The sequence below is a fragment of the Cloeon dipterum genome, chromosome 1, assembly GCF_949628265.1.
Source record: "Cloeon dipterum chromosome 1, ieCloDipt1.1, whole genome shotgun sequence".
NCBI lineage: Eukaryota > Metazoa > Arthropoda > Insecta > Ephemeroptera > Baetidae > Cloeon > Cloeon dipterum.
In genome coordinates this window covers 33363142-33378921 of record NC_088786.1, presented here as the reverse complement: position 1 = coordinate 33378921, position 15780 = coordinate 33363142, and the positions used below count along the sequence as shown (strand labels likewise).

At 42.9% G+C, this 15780-nt stretch overlaps 1 protein-coding gene across 2 annotated transcripts in view; it reads right to left on the bottom strand.

Moving 5' to 3' along the window:
• LOC135934701 (SLIT-ROBO Rho GTPase-activating protein 1-like) overlaps positions 1 to 15409 on the bottom strand; it is a 35651-nt gene extending 20242 nt beyond the window's left edge. Inside the window, exon 1 of one of the 2 annotated variants that reach the window (XM_065476627.1) lies at positions 15235 to 15409. In XM_065476627.1, coding sequence (XP_065332699.1) covers positions 15235 to 15313 — 79 coding nt within the window. In that variant the 5' untranslated portion in view covers positions 15314 to 15409. Of the gene's footprint in view, positions 1 to 861; positions 1108 to 15234 lie in introns of those variants that run through there. The other variant, XM_065476628.1, reaches the window with a different exon arrangement.
• Positions 15410 to 15780: the final 371 nt, after the last annotated feature.

The window sequence follows — 15780 nt, the reverse complement described above, 5'->3', positions numbered from 1 at the left end:
TTAACTATTCATTCATTGCAGGTTGCAACACAGGGTTTTGTGCTGGCTGGACCATTAGTGCCGCCTTAATTCCTTTCAGTTCTAAAGGATGCGGCGCGCATGCAAAGGGCAATTATTATTTTCAAACGACCGTTGTGAGGGGGAGGTTCCTCCTTTTCATCCCGCAACAAAAGCGAGCGACTCGAATCTGGTGCTGCATTCTTCGGAAATTATGCATCCCTCTCTCGGCGTCCTTGACGACTGTTCGAGAGCCAACAACTCGGGAAAATTTCTTATTCCGTCCGCTGTTTCCTCACTGTGTCGGGAGCGCGATAAAAGCAATTCGAGCACAAACGGGATTATCGTAGCTCCTGCAGTTCCAGACGCCCGACGTCCCCTCGATATTGCTGCACTTTGGATGACTCAAGATTTATACGCGGCGGTGGCAGCAGCAAAAAGGGGGTGGTTCTTTCTATTTATTGCGCTTCTGGGGGTAAACAGCGGCCGATCGCTCGCACCTGCCCGTCTGCCCCGCAAAATGCAAGGCAAAATTTCGCCGCAAAACGTGCGACTCGGTTCCTGGCACACTTTTGAATTGTTTGGGGGACTTGAATTAAAAACTGCTTTGGGGGAGAAGCGCTCTTCAACTAATGAGAGGTATTATGTTGCACCATCCGCTCACTTTTGGCGCAAAATCCAGCATCTGCCACTCCTTAAAAAAAATCCCATTTCACCCCTCGTATAAATTTCTCCAAAAATAAAAATACATACATTGAACCTAACGTGAGATAAAAACCGAAAAGATGAACAAAAGACGAAAATGCTCAACATTTTTCCCATTGTCGACCCGCGTGAATGAAGAGAAAATTGTTAAACAAGTACCTGGAAAGACGTCGCGCATTTCGGGACTGCCCTTGATCCAGCCATTCCTCTGCTGAATAATGCACTGAAACATTTTTTCCGGGGGTGGCGGTGCTCTCCCGGGAAAAGCAATCCGATCGTCGGCGGCTCAGCTGCCTCACATGGGTCCCAATCTGGGTCCGTTTTAGACGCCAACGCCGACCTGCTGCTGCTCGCTCGCTAGCTCTCGACGCCTCAGCACAAACTAACCATGGACCTGCTCGCAGCCAGCATCAGACCCTGGCATTGGAAACGAACGAGCGGCCGACCGACTGCACGCCCGCCATAACACCGTAGCGGAGATCCGACGAATTTTGTTCGCTCCCAGCCGGCGCGATTCCGATCGCTTGCTTTCCGACGCCTTTGCGTGTGCCTCGAATTTTGATTGCACGCCTAATGCATAATTCCCGAATCTGTTCGGACGCTTCATGAAGAATTCAAACACGATTTCAATTTCTTTTTGAACGCTGAAAGCGTCTTGAATTCAATAAAATCAAAAACGTTTCCAGCCACTTAACAGAATCTCGTAAAATTGAATTTTCCGGTAATTAAGCAATTGTTTTGAAGAGCATTATCAATCTGACACAGCAGCTTAAAATTGTTTAAGAAATAATTAAGTGGTTTTTCGGATATAAATTGCGATGAAAAGTAATTCTAACAGAGTTCCTCTTCGACAATTTAGATTTTTTACTCGTCCTGTTACTCTCAAGTGAGTGCAGTGCTTGGAGCAAAAACACGAGTTCAATTCCATCGACTTGTATGGAAGTTTTCTCGGGAATGGCGACCTTGCCTTCACATATGCTGTGAGGTCGCAGAACCGCAAAAAATACCGCCGTCCGTGCAGAAGCACCTTTCCGGCTCCTTGATAAATTAATTTTGACAGGTGATTAGTACGGAAGTCTATCGTTTTACATCAAGTTCTTTTGTACTACGTGCAAAAAATTGGCCAATGCAAGCTGCATGCGGTTGAAATGATATAATATTGAAAGCTTTGGAATTGCTTATTTGAAACGTACTGCGCCGTTGCCTTGTTTCTGCACTTTACTGCCAACCGCAGAGGTCAACATTGCCGTAAAAAACAAATAAAAATTCCAGCCGCTAAAAGTGTACGCAGCCTGGCGCGTAAATGCCCGAATAATAATTGAAGGCTCGCGTCAGCCTTTTCCGCTGCGACAACAACAATAGTAGTAATTGATCACAGTATTTAGTTCCTGCACACTTTCAGAATTCAATCGCGCGTCACCATATTTGGCAACGCGAGCGGCGAGTCAATTTTTTAAAACATTCGATCAGAGCTCGACAGCTCCGACGCAGGCATTTAACTATCAGCCGATTTGACACACCGGCATAATTGATTACGCGCTGCCGCTAATTTGCATATTTGGAAGCTCGATTTCATCTTGTTGATTCACGACCGAATTGGGAAGTTGATTTCTCCTGCGTCGAATGATGGATGGTGAGCAAGTAGGGGTGAACGGTTCCACTCACGGATGACTCATCCCCTTGTTCTCTGAAGCTGAGAGGGGCCCAATAATAAGTATTATTCGACCACATCGCGAGGGTTGCTTGCTCTTTTCGCTAGTCGGCCAATATAAACAAATAGTAAAACCTCTGCAAACAATGCGGAACGGAAAATGACTTTTCGTGCGATCAAACTACTGCTCTTTGCAGCGAGCGATTGCACGGCGCAGGGGCGAAAAAACTCGGTCCTTTTTTGCATTTGAACCACGGTGCCAAAAAGCGTCTTTTCGAGTGCGCAAAAAAAACCCGGTCGTCGATAAAGTTGATACAAATGTACGGCTTGGCGCAAATCCAGAGACAACATTGCACTCCGTGATAAGCGCTGAATTTATGCTCCGGTGCTGCCAGAACCGAGTGCGCCCGCTCTTAATTGTCCCGAAAATATATATACGTCTATTGTTCGGACACAAATCGATCGCTCGTGTTCTGTATTTGCACAGCCAGGAATAACTCAATCACGGAAAAAGCATATCGGGAATACATTGACATATTCCGAGGCTGGCAAAACGCATTGCTTTGCGGATGAAAATAGTGAGATGCTTCACGGCAATAACTCATCTGCAGTGACAGTTTTCCCGAAATAGAATCGCATTCATAGCGCAAAAGAGAAAGAGAGAGAGTGGAAAATTTAATCAATGGACTCTGTCCTTTGAATGAATCTCGCATTTGCGCGCTTCGCCCGCACGGCGAAGGGCCAAAGAGTTGGCCGGCGCGTCGCGAGAGGCGCTTCACTCCGGCCATTCTTTCTTCCCTCGTCTTTTTATTAACACTTTCTTAACTCCCAGACGCCGGGCCGGGCCTTGTAAAAAAGAGGCGGCGAAATGATAATGAAGTCAGAGGCTATTTTTTGTTTTTGTTTCCTCCTCTTACGATTTCCATAATAACCTTCCTTGTGCGTTTTTTTTTTCGGGGATGAGCCGCAGTCTCTTTGTCGCGGCGCCGCGCATGCATCACCGAAAGTGTTTTATTGTATCCTGGAACCCTCCGTGAATAATAATCGCGGGCCGCGTCGTTTTTATCTGTTTTGGCGCCACCGCCGGTGATTAATTCGTCTCCGCTGTTGATTAGCTCCCGCAGATTTCGTAAACTGGAAACTGGGGACGGCTCGCTTCCGAATAAGGTAGCTGGCAACCCTGAGAGGACCAGCTGAATTTTTTCTTAGTGTTTGTTGTCGACGTTTGGGTTCACTGACTGCGCTTAGTGCGCTTGTCGGAGGATGCAATTTCCCGCACGAAAGTGGACAATTCGTCAGCTGTGCTGTGTGCAGTCGCTCGAGTGGAACTGAGAAGAAACATGCTTTTTATCGCACCTCTGACTATGTGCTGTGCGTGGAAAACAAGAGCAAAAAGTGTTAAATAGAATTTTCAGCAGCGACGAGATTCTTGTTTATGGGCTTTGGCATCTGCTGATCGGTGAAAACATGAACATTGCGCGTTCCATACGTGATTGGCTGAGCCATTTAGATCTTTATCACAATATTGCTATGTGCGAGTACCTACAAATATTTATTGCTAAACATCTGGCTGCGTTAAAATTTTCTTTACGCTCTTAGTTTTGTCTGAATTGCAATAAATTTAAAATTCATGAGGCGTCCGTGCGAAATTATTCCTTTGTAAACGCCAGTTTGCCGCAGTGAAAGAGGCTGTGCTTAGGAGGGAATTCCCTTTCTTTTATTAGCAACTATGGAAGGCGAAATAATAAATAAGACGAGACGAAACGCAGCAGGAAATGTGTCTCTGGCCGGCTGGCAGTGTGCCCGCGCGCGGATTTCTGCACAAACGCGCAATCATTATTTTGGCAGACCGGAGGAAAGTTCCTCTCCGCGGATAAAACGCAGTCTTGCACAGCATTGAGGTTCTCCTAACTCGTCCTTGAGCGCCCAAAAGAATAAGAAAAGCCTACGAGTCCCACCTGTTGGTCTTTGGCAGCAGGCATTCGCAGCTCGATATGCTAATTTAGCCAGTTTCCTTGACCTTAGCCCGCCTCGCACAAAAAAAATTGGCGCCACTTTTTAATCAGACAGCAGCCGATAATTTTTGATTGATAGGACACTGCCACTGTTCCATGAGTAGTTTCACTCGTAAAGAGAGCCATAATTTTTTAACTGCGCAGTTTAAAATTAAGAAATAAAGTTCAAAAAGCACCAAATGTTTAATTTATGTCAAAACTAGGCATTTCATTTTGCTAAAAAATGAACATTTTCAATACCCCTAATTTATCGTTATAAAACATACGATTGAATCAATTCATGAAATATTTATATTAGAGTTCGAGTAGTTTGTTTTTAAATAAAAAATCCCTTGTCTCAAACATGGATAAACCAGCTTAGATTTTAAAACCTACGCCGGCAAGTATAAGTATTTATTTCAATTCACGATTTAACCCATTTATTTCCATTTCCTTTTTTGGCTGAAGCAAGGTTTAAGACGCCCTAAGGGCGCACACGGTAATTAGACTTGAGGGGTCGGCGGACGTGACCGTCTCATGTGAATGCAGTGAATCGCACTTTATGCGCACATCATCCAAGTTCAAAGCTCGCGTCGTGCAAACAAGCACTGCTTTTTATACACAAACAGTACCTTGGAAGGTGTTTTCTCTCCCCCCGACTGTGTGTATATGTTTCACGTTAATCAGGCAAAACAGCAAATAGCCGGGGTGTGAAGACGGTTGAGCTGAAGTGGTGAATAAACATGCCGGTTTTATCGGCCACTAAGAGAAAAAGGCCGTTCGCGGTTTGGCGTGAATTAATTCGCCTGCCAAATACGTCCGCAGAGATTGATATCAACTCCTTTTATATTTCTTTATAGTGCATGCACGGATCGAGAACAAAGAAATAGTGTCGCTTTTGTTTTGACACATTTCTCCACAGCAGTGATAGATTAGGAACACATGGAACTAATCACGATGGCTGCGCCGCCGCCGCCGCCGTCGCTTCCCAGCACATAACACAGATTGATTGCCATGTGCTCTTGGGCTAGGAGACGACAGTAAGTCCGATGAACAAGCATTTTTTATTATTTTAAATCAGCCCCTGTTTTTTTGCTTGAAAAACTAAATGAGATCGGCGGCGCCAACGCATATGTGTTCAGCGCACAACAGAGAAAAGTTTACGACGTGCGCGTCCGGCGTCGCGATTTTTGGGTCAGATTCATTTTTGGCGCATCCTCAACATTCTGCCCCGAGGAGTCTGCGAGATGAGAATGCCGTCTCCAATGTTCTCATTACGCAGCTGATCTCGAGCAATTCCCTCAGGAAGCAGCTCGTGTTGCAGTGGATCAATAATGAGTAATGAGAAAGGGGACCTTTGCGCCCCCAGCCACCGCTCCTGTTGTTCGTTCATTATTAGGCTCGGACTTTTATTTCGCGGAGGGCGACCACGCCAAATTGAAATGTCTGCCTGCATCTCCGAAGAAGAGGGAAGCAATTAAATTTGAAAGCAGCTAAACTGATTCGCCCTTGCTGCTTTCAAATGTCGAGGGACTGGCTGCAATTCTGCTTCTGATGATTTTTTTTATTTAATTATGTGATGGTGGAAAATTGTTTAACGATCGATAGATTTCGTGGCTATATTTTAATTGGCTGCTGTCGAATCCATTCCCTCTACTCTTTTGTTACCACGAGAAATGCGAGGCTAATCAACGCCACTCTCTGAATACAAGAAACAAGTGGGAGATAATTACTTATCAAGAATACTTATAAATTTTTAAACATTACTTACAAATAAATGTAAAACCAATTCGAGTTTTTAATTTATTAACTCGTATATTTTTTCTGAGAAAAGACCCAGTCTTTAAAATCAACAGTTTACAGCTGCAGTTTTCCAGTTCACTGACCTGAGTGCGGAGCTACTTTTTTGCGAGACAAAACCAGAATTTTGCACTCATCTTGAACGCAGAAGTTGTTGCTCCGACTCGATATAGCAAAAAATTGACTGCTGTTAATACTGAAAGGTAAGTTATGTAAAATTGTGAAACCATGTTTCAGATACAATAATGGCCGTGCGTCAATTTTTAATTTTGCTCGGCCATTATCTCGCCTTTGCCGTCGTTCGCTCTGCGACTGGTGCTCAACTTTTATAGATTTGAGCCGCCCTCGGTTGCTCGTGCGGTGTGTGAGAAGGGAACGAGCGGGCGATAATGACGCCGTTCACTTTACGCGAGTGACAAGTGACATTTCCTAAACAACAAAGAGAAAAGGTCTCTTGTCATTTTATTAAACTGCATCGCAGCCCCTGCCTCCGTGGCGTTTTCTATTTTCGTCGCATTTACACCACGATTTCGCTTTTTACTCTCGCTTGTAAACGGCAGAAAGAGAGGAAAATCCATAAACGCCGCAATACAAAATATACAAACGCTTTCAAGTGCCAAACAAGCAATTCGCAGCTCATGCACGCCGACTTTTCAGTATATACACTTATGCTTGGCAATTCCGCAAAACAGAAATAAATCGCCATTGCACGTTGAAAAGTGAGAGGCGTGGATTTATCCGCGTTGAGCAATGAAAGCTCACCTCTCGCCGTGCCTAAACCAATAAATAATCAAGTGCGGACGCGATGAGATTCGCACTCATCCGAGACACTGATTTCACTTTCGATCGAGTGTCGATCCCAAGATCGGACGCAGCAAAGGCGCACACGCGTGAAAACGCGCACACACTGCGTCCAGCGCGCGGCAGCCTTGGAATGATTGAATTACACATTCGCTTTTCTGCATCTTGCGATCGGTTCGCCTGCCACACTCAATTACGAGACGAAGCGCAAATGGCGCAATTGCGGCCGACTCATTGGCTTCGCAATTAACGCGCGCACTAATTCGGTTTCAGCTCTTGTGATAGAGAGGCTTTCCAGGCGAGAATGGCGGAGCAGATTAAGCACAAGATGTTGCGGCAGAGGTACCGGCAAGGTGCTTAAAGCAGCACCGCACCGCAACGTCGAGTGCAAAGGGGCAAACAGCGCACTTTTAACTGTTGCATAGCGAAACGTCGTAATTATTGAGGAGACGATTATGCAGCCGGCTGAAATAAAATGTTCTTAGGAGAGATAAAAGAGGCGTTTTAAAAGGATGGTACTGAGAGGGCAATAAAAAATAGCACCATAGCAGGGTTCACATGCGGCGTCGCTGTCAGTTCTTCCTGTTCTGTCATTGTAGGTCTGTTGACTACAAAAAAACTCTTCACTGTGTGTGCTTTAGATGTATTTTTTAAACCACAAGGAAAGTAAAAAAGAAGAGAAAATATGTTTGAAAAGATCCAAAATTATGGCTCTATTTATTTTAAATTATTGAAATCAGAGATGTCAGGCGAAAGTGAAATTTATTTTTTCTTTCTAGGCCTAATCTACATTTTAAAAAAATATTTGATTCTACTTTCATCGTCCATGCTAAACTTAAGGGGCAGTAGACGAAATAAATAATGGACTCAAAAGTTTTTGCATCGTCAATTTCATCAAACCAAACCACGGTTCCCTGACAGTCGCATATATAAAAGATGAAAACCACTGTTCCTGTTTCGATTCGGAGTATAAATGACTAATCACAGAAGACACGCCCTTCGCACGGATCCCATATTGACCTAATTTCCAGAGTAACAAAGCCGGTGAGTGGCGAAATTATTGTTCGCATCGTGACACAATGAATCGCTGGCTGGCCCGATTGGTTGCATTTAACCAAAGGGGAGGAAAAGGAGGAAGCGGCGCCGATTTCCATGTTGCAGCACACGCACTCAGCCCTTTTTATTTTCTTTGATCGCCAGGGAGATGCACACCAGAGAAAGAATTATTTAAAACAGCCCAGAGGTGAGCTGCGTTATCAGCACGGCTGTTGTTGTTGTTTACACCCACGGAACAATAGTGGAGCAGCACCGAGACGACGAGAGAGGAGCAGCTCTTAAAAATAATAGCAATAATTTGATGTTGCATGACGCGCCGTTGTGGCTGCAGCGCGCGCGTGCAGTACCGTATTTCAAATTAAAACAAACAATGACCCCCTAATTATACGTAACTGTGACGGCAAGAGCTTTTACAACGCTCTTCCATGTTCTTTTCTTTACACGCAGCTTTGTTTTTGAAACTCGCGTCTCCGCACTTTCAGAATAAAGTCGAGCTTGGTTTAATTCACTGCGAGAGTTTTCTGGCCAGACTAAATCAAAGAAAAGCACTCAAACCTGGCAGATAATTGATAATTCGGCGATGTGAAGGGCGCAAGATAAATTCACACCGTGTGAGAGATAAGATATCTTTGGCAAACGAAGTGAAACGCTCCTCCTCTTTAAAATGTTTATTCGGTTTGGCATGCTAATTGTGGCGAAATTTGGCGGAAAACAGATTTACGCGAGATAGGAAGGAGAACCAGTTCTGTCAGGCGCGGTGTGCGCATAATTTCGGGAGTGTCCTGTCCCCCGAAAGAAACCACGCATTTGAGAAGAAGCAGACAGGTGTTTTCCTATAATGACAGGCCGACGCTGCCGACCAATAAATAAATTCATCGCCTTGAATTTTATTAGTTTTCTTAAGCTGGGAAACCACACGCACGATCGCGTACGTCCGCTCGATTAATATCAAGTCGTGATGCGTGTGTTTGTTTTAATTCTTCTGGCTGCAGCCACCCCGTTTGCTCGACGAGTGGGACTAATCCCGACTTTGAATGCAGCCCAAGTGGGCTCGCCCTCTCCGCCCGCGTCACATAAAGCTTCCCCAAAGAAAACAAACTACATCTCGCCAAAGATTTCATTTCCCTTATAAATGAGACGTGCGAAGGACGATAAAAATAAATCAACAGGAAGCTGCAGTCGACACGAAGCTGCTTTTGAAAAGGGGCTTCCCCGCGCCTAAGGGTGGTTCCGCTCTAGTCTCGGGGATTCCAACAGTCCGAAATTCTTTTCTTTCGGATCGGCTCGACAGACGACGGGACGGATCAGACGCGTAAAAAATGTGAGCCCACACAAAACACATAAATCCCTTTATGGTTCACCATCCGCCACGCACATTGCGGCTTAGGTTACAATTTAAATTTCAAATATATCGTTTCTAGCTGACCCCCTTCGCTTTGTTAGGTCGTAAACTTCGAGCTAACAGCGTGAAAATACGACTATTCATATTCTAAATATGTATTTCCAAATTGCCGAATCCCGTTTAACGAAGCATTATGGTGAGAAATCAAACATTGGAATACGAGCTTTAAAGAGGCGCGAACGAGAAAATTTCAGACCGGAGAAAGGTCGTGGATTTGAGGTTAGCCGCATGCATGCATGAACACTTATTTGCCTGAATAATTCATCAAGAAGTTTTTAAAGACACCCGCATGAGCCTCCTTGGCAGGGTAATTATTCAAATCCGCGCGATTACTCCAACCACAGTCGCGCAAAACACTTCCGTGCCAGAAAAAATCAATCTCCCACTTCGTCCGAGCGGCAAATAGAACAATTAGAAGCGTTTATTTGGGATGTCTGATTAAATAAGTAAATTTGGGTGAAAAGAGCCGACGCCCAAGCAGTCGGCGTCGACTCACCCCTCGCTGTGCGCGTGCATAAACGCCCTCCGACTGCGCGCAAAGTGCTATTCTGGTGCCAAGCGCCAATTTGCGGCGGCAATTAAAGCAGCTTGTTGCCACGCTGATGGAAATCGCTCGTTGGTCGTGCGAAAAACTAGTCGCTCTGTGTGTGTTCGGCATTCGCATAGCACAGGCGCCTTCCTCATTGCCCTCCCGAGGGAATTGCACGAATTCCGAAATTAAAGGACGTAGACACCGAAAAATCAAATTTATCGCGTTCCGTGCTTAAAAGGACAGGTTTAATTCGCTCTATCATTTCGAATTACTACGCATGCCATGTGACTCTTAATTAAGTTATGTTGATGCGTTTTATTTTACGTTAAGAGCATTATTTCACGTTTACGCGCCTCGTCCGAGAATTCAATTTCCGACAACTTGTATATACGCTGGGTCGTTGAAATGATAGCCTCCTTAAATTAAAACAGGTTGGAGATTTACTCCTTTGAGCTCCAAATTCTGAAAGGAACTTTAAAGGCATGGATTTTGGAATAAAGGACCAAAAATAAATCATTTTGAATTAGTCAAGCCGTACAAGAAATAAAAATATATATCATTTTCCGCCTCTAAACCTGTCTTGTCGAATTAGTGGCAACGAATTTTCCCTAGTCTTGATGCGCATCTCATGTAGGGTTGCATTTCAGTTTATGCATGGAAATTAATGTGTTTGTTCCACTCATATGCAGGCGGGCTGATCCTGCTGCGATAGGAAAATTGTTTTCTCGGGCATATTTGAATAACAATGGTAGGCTGGGAGAGAATTTGAATTTACACGGCCGGAGATTTGAGCATTTGATAAATATCCTGGTGCTTGGCCAGAAATCCTCTTTTTTTCCAGTCTGCGAGACAAAAAAAAGCAATCAGCATAATAACACTCGATTTCAGAGCAAAAGGCAAGAAACTCGTGACTCAAGGCACGCTTGCTTAATGATAGAAAAAACCGCATGAGTGATAAGCTTTTGTCGCTGTTCTATCAAACTCATAATTTTGTCAGGAACTTTGCACAATAAAACAGCATAACTCAACATCAGGCGCTTATTTCACATTTCCTTGCTAAAAAACAGTGGAAATAACTGAACAGATTCTAAAGAATTTGTTAGTACGCAGTTAAAATGTCAACCATTCTTCATGATTAGATACTGCATAAAAGGAAATTACAAACAGATCAAAACCACGTAAAAAGTGAATAATATATATGGTACTTCTGATAGTACAAGCGAATAAACAGGAAATTTTCAATGTGATTGATCATGACCTTAAACTTACGCACGCACGCACATTTTAAAACTTTTTCCTAATAGCCCAGTTTTCTTGCTACGACGAGTCAAAGGCCTGCCTTTCTTTCATTCGCTGCTTCTCCGTATCAGGATGCGTGCGATTATAAGGAAAAACTAATGCTGTGGCTACATTCGCACGGGATTGAGAAACAAGCGTCTCCAAACAAACGCGAGCTATTTTCGCATTGAATAGCACCGCATGATATATGTATATCCTTGGCTGGAATGGCAACTGTTTAGCAAGCAGATCACACACTCGGCTGGCCGTTGAGCTGCGACGGATTAGCATGTTTCAGACAATTACACAGTTACAAGCTAATTTATAAATAAACGCACGCCTAATGGCGTCCGCGCGCGCACCAATTGTTTCAATGCTAAATAAATTGAGCGCTCCCGCCGCCGCACTCGGATGCGCTGCTCCCGGCAAACATCCTCTCGCGCTGCGTCTTAAGTCTCAAAACAAATCAGAGACCAACGAACGAACATGCGCTTCTCGAAATATGTGCAAAGCGACTGCATTTGCTTTTGGGCTCGAGAGCCAAGAAAAATTAAAATGAGCAGGATCGGTTGCAGAGTTTACACAAACTGGGAGGTTAACATCTGTTTGAAGGTTTTCCATCACTGTAATTTTACTTGATAATTAAAATCATGAAAATATTGTAAAATGTCTTTTAATAGAAACATTCAATATTCAAAATGAGCACTGTAAAAAGTAAAGTTAATTAAGTCCAGGTTGTCAAACACTGACTTTTGTTCTCAAGGTTGCTTTTAAGATTTTCACATCCAGACACAGGAGCCAGGTGCATTTAATAATTTCTTGGCTAACCAGCTCTAAAATTGACCTTAAGTTGTCAGGCACCCCTGCTATATAAGGCCAGTTAAAATTATAAAAGAGCCTTCTTTGGCAACAGAATAATGTTCTGGAGAGACAGGTTGGCCACAAATAAAGTAACATATTTTGCGATTGACTAAAATGTTTGACGAAACAAGAAAATGTATTTTTCTGTCCCAACTACCACTGTAATTGAAATAATCAAGTTTTCTTATTGTCTCAAGCTTTTTAAGTTAAAAGTTACACTCAATTTAATCTTGTTTGTTGGACACATTTGATAAATAATATCTGTATTTAAAATAACTTCCTTTTAATAACTCAAAATTAATTACTGTTATCTTCTCTAGCATGAGGTGAATTTTCGGACTTAGTCTTAAAAATAGATTTACACTCATTCCAGCACAAATTGATAAAAAAAATCACCCAAGCAGAAAAAATACATTTTTCCATGCATCCAGTACACACGATATCATGAAATGCAAACATTCTGCGGTCGCCTGGTTTCTACAAGCGCCATGATTTCAGTTTCCTGCGCTCGCTGAAAAATCGAACGGCTCCCCTTTTCGACGACGCGGCGTGTGTGTGTATGTAATTTGAAATTTTGCTTGAGTCACCCGCGGCAGGTAATGAAAGGGGGCGGTTGATTCGGAGCAGAAGGCCTCGCGTCACGATCTATGTACGGCCGTGTTTAATAAGAGAGCCAACGAACCATCTGCCCTTGCTGCGGGCCAACAATCGATTGCGCTCCATCAATCACATTGTATACCGAGATGTGTCCTATCGCCAGACACAATTCATTTGGCTGTGGATGCGAGCGCGTTTATTTGATTAACTTCCAGCTTTTCATCTCACCTGATGGCCGGCTGAGTGAAAATTCAGCAGGAAATGGAGGTACAAGTTATAGACCGGCAGGGGAGGCGCGATCCTTTTAATCCGTTTCCGGCCTCGTGGGCTGTTCGATTGAAAGACTAACCGAAAATTAATTAGGCCGAAAAAAGAGAAATTTTCGCATGAAAAAAAATCAGCAGTTCATTGAGCTTACTGAGTTTATTTCAACTCACAATCAGGACGAACGTTGCGTTTTCATGTTAAAACTATGATAAAAAAATACATTAAAAACGTATAATTATGTTATTCTTCGGAAAAAGAGGAAAAATTATTTAAAATTTGTCAAAAAACCCTATTTAACTAATTGGATAAATTGAAAGAAAATATTGTTGATCAATACGAAACAACAAATCATTTTAAAGTGAAATGATACAGGGCAGCAATTGAAAATTATTTGAATTGTTGGATGCCATAAGCAACTGATCGATAAACAATTTGTTCAACAATTTGCAATAATAAAAAAGGACCTTCCTACAAATAAAAATTCTCCAAAATTTACAGTGCGTGAACATATTTTCTTCGCATATTCCGATTCCTCTCGTCTAGATCTGTTCAACGGTGTATGCCACTTATTGGGGAAACTCTTGGTTTTGAAATTAAATAGGATTTCAAGTAAGGAGACAGCCATTACCATTTGAAAAGCACGGTAACTTTCCAGACAATTTTCTCAATAAATTACAGCGCTCCTTATTGTTAGGTCAATTTAGGCTTTAACTGAATCCTAAGGGACGAGTTTATGCATTGGCAACAAGCATTTTCCAAGCTTTTGCAGTAACATTCCTCTTTAATGAACTTTCTCTTACGCGGATCTTTGCGCATCTATTCATTCTTAAAAAGTTACAGGGTTCAGGACTAACCCTTTCAACAACCTCTTTTTTTTAAATTTCAAAACACTCATTCGATTGAGATAAATAACAATTTTAACTTATCAAGCCAATTTTAAATCTTCCTAAGAGCAGCAAGTACTTCTTCTTGAAAGAATTCATGAGAAATATCAAAGTCGTAATTATTTTCCTATTTAGCTTATAGAATAGTTTGTTTTTAATATTTAATTTTAAGAGTTTTCCTTTGTTTACTGACTCAAAATAGGAGAAATTTAATTTTCTTACACTAAACTTAGCAAACTAGTACATAATCCACGAAAATTCCATTAGGTCATTGTGTATTTTATTTGATTTTCCATGCAAAAGTCAGCAAATAATAATCAACGTGTAATTTTGCCGTGCAACAATGGAAATTGCGCCTCTTTGTCACCAGCAATACCGAGAACCGTGCGTGACAATCCAATTACCAACGTGAATCAATCAACAATTGATGCAGTTGCGTTGATTGCTGCACCTCTGCTTGAAGCAATAGCAATTTACTTCACGTGATTGCTTGTCCGCGCGAAACTGCAATAGTGCAGATCACAGCAACTTTTTCCTTTCCTTTTCGTCGGCAGACGCGCGGCTGATGCTGCGACGAGGGGGAATTTCAGTGATGAGTGGAGCACGTGAAAAAATTGCAGGGGTCTCTCCGGGGGTAATTTTAGAACGAGTGGGAAATTTGTACATGTGTAATCTATTCTCACAGAGCTCTCTGTTTCTACCCGAGTTCATTAATTCCACGCTTGGTTACCCAAACAGACGCTTCTTATCTTTATTTTAGGGTTCCTCGGTCGCCTGTGAGTGTGAGCGTGCGAGGAATATTAATTATTTGGAAGACAAATTTCAGGTGGAATTGATTTCCTCAGCTTTGGCAACTTTTCGCAAAATACAATTCCTTTCGCAGAATTTAACTCGCTTATCAGCGGTCACACACTCGAGTGGTCACCAACGGGGAATAAAAAGAAAAGGAGGAAACGCCTGTCTCGTGCGCACACGATTATTATCAAAACATTTCACAAGCAAAATCGAGCAATTGTGTTCGGACTTCCACAAAAAGGCAAGGCCCTTTTTTTAATTTTCATGAGAATTCACAATTCAGCTCCGGCATTGAAGTCTCTCACGCATAAATTCGCTATTTTACTGAATATAAGCAAATATAAACAACAAATTGGCATGCAAAACACGACGATGGGGGCCAATTAAATTATGTGCTTCTCCCCTTTCGTGCCGCCGGAAAATTATTCATCGCGTGCAGGCGAAATAAAATATATAAATTATGAATTTCGGTGTCACCTCGAAATTAATAATTGGACAAACCTAAAAATGACCACGGGGAAACACGTCGTGTGCAACTCAGGAGATAAACACACGCGCGCTTTCTCGTTACCATTGTGCTTATCACAAAACACAAAAATTGGTCGCTCGCTTACTGTTGTAGAAGATAAGCTTCCTGGTGGAGCCGAGCCTCTTCATCGGCGACTTGGGTACCTCCTCCACGGACTCGTCCATCCTTGCCGAATTCGTCCGCGCCGCGAATGCGAAACGACAACATAAACAAGAGTAGCGTGACTGACTCGCTCTCGCTCTCGCTGTTTTGAGTCGCGGCAGCAGGGGAGACGGCAGCCCGCCGCTTCGTTCTTCTTCCTTCGCTTGCAGCCAGGGGTGGGGAAGCAAAGCGCAGCTGCTGCTCTCCTGCTGTGCAAACCCGCGTACAGCACTGTACTCGACGCGACATCTCGCGAATCACACTTGCACCCTGTATGTTCCCATCCATCAGAAAATAATTCAACGCACGACGCACGAGGCATAATAATTATATTAAATTGATTTCAAACTTTTATACTATTGCATATTCTGGACTATTAATTTCCTTTTTTTAAATAACTTTTTTAACTATTATATTGTACAACGAGTTTTTATTGAAATCCTTTTCTTTTTTGTAATTTGTAGAGCAGATAGACCAATTAAACTTATTT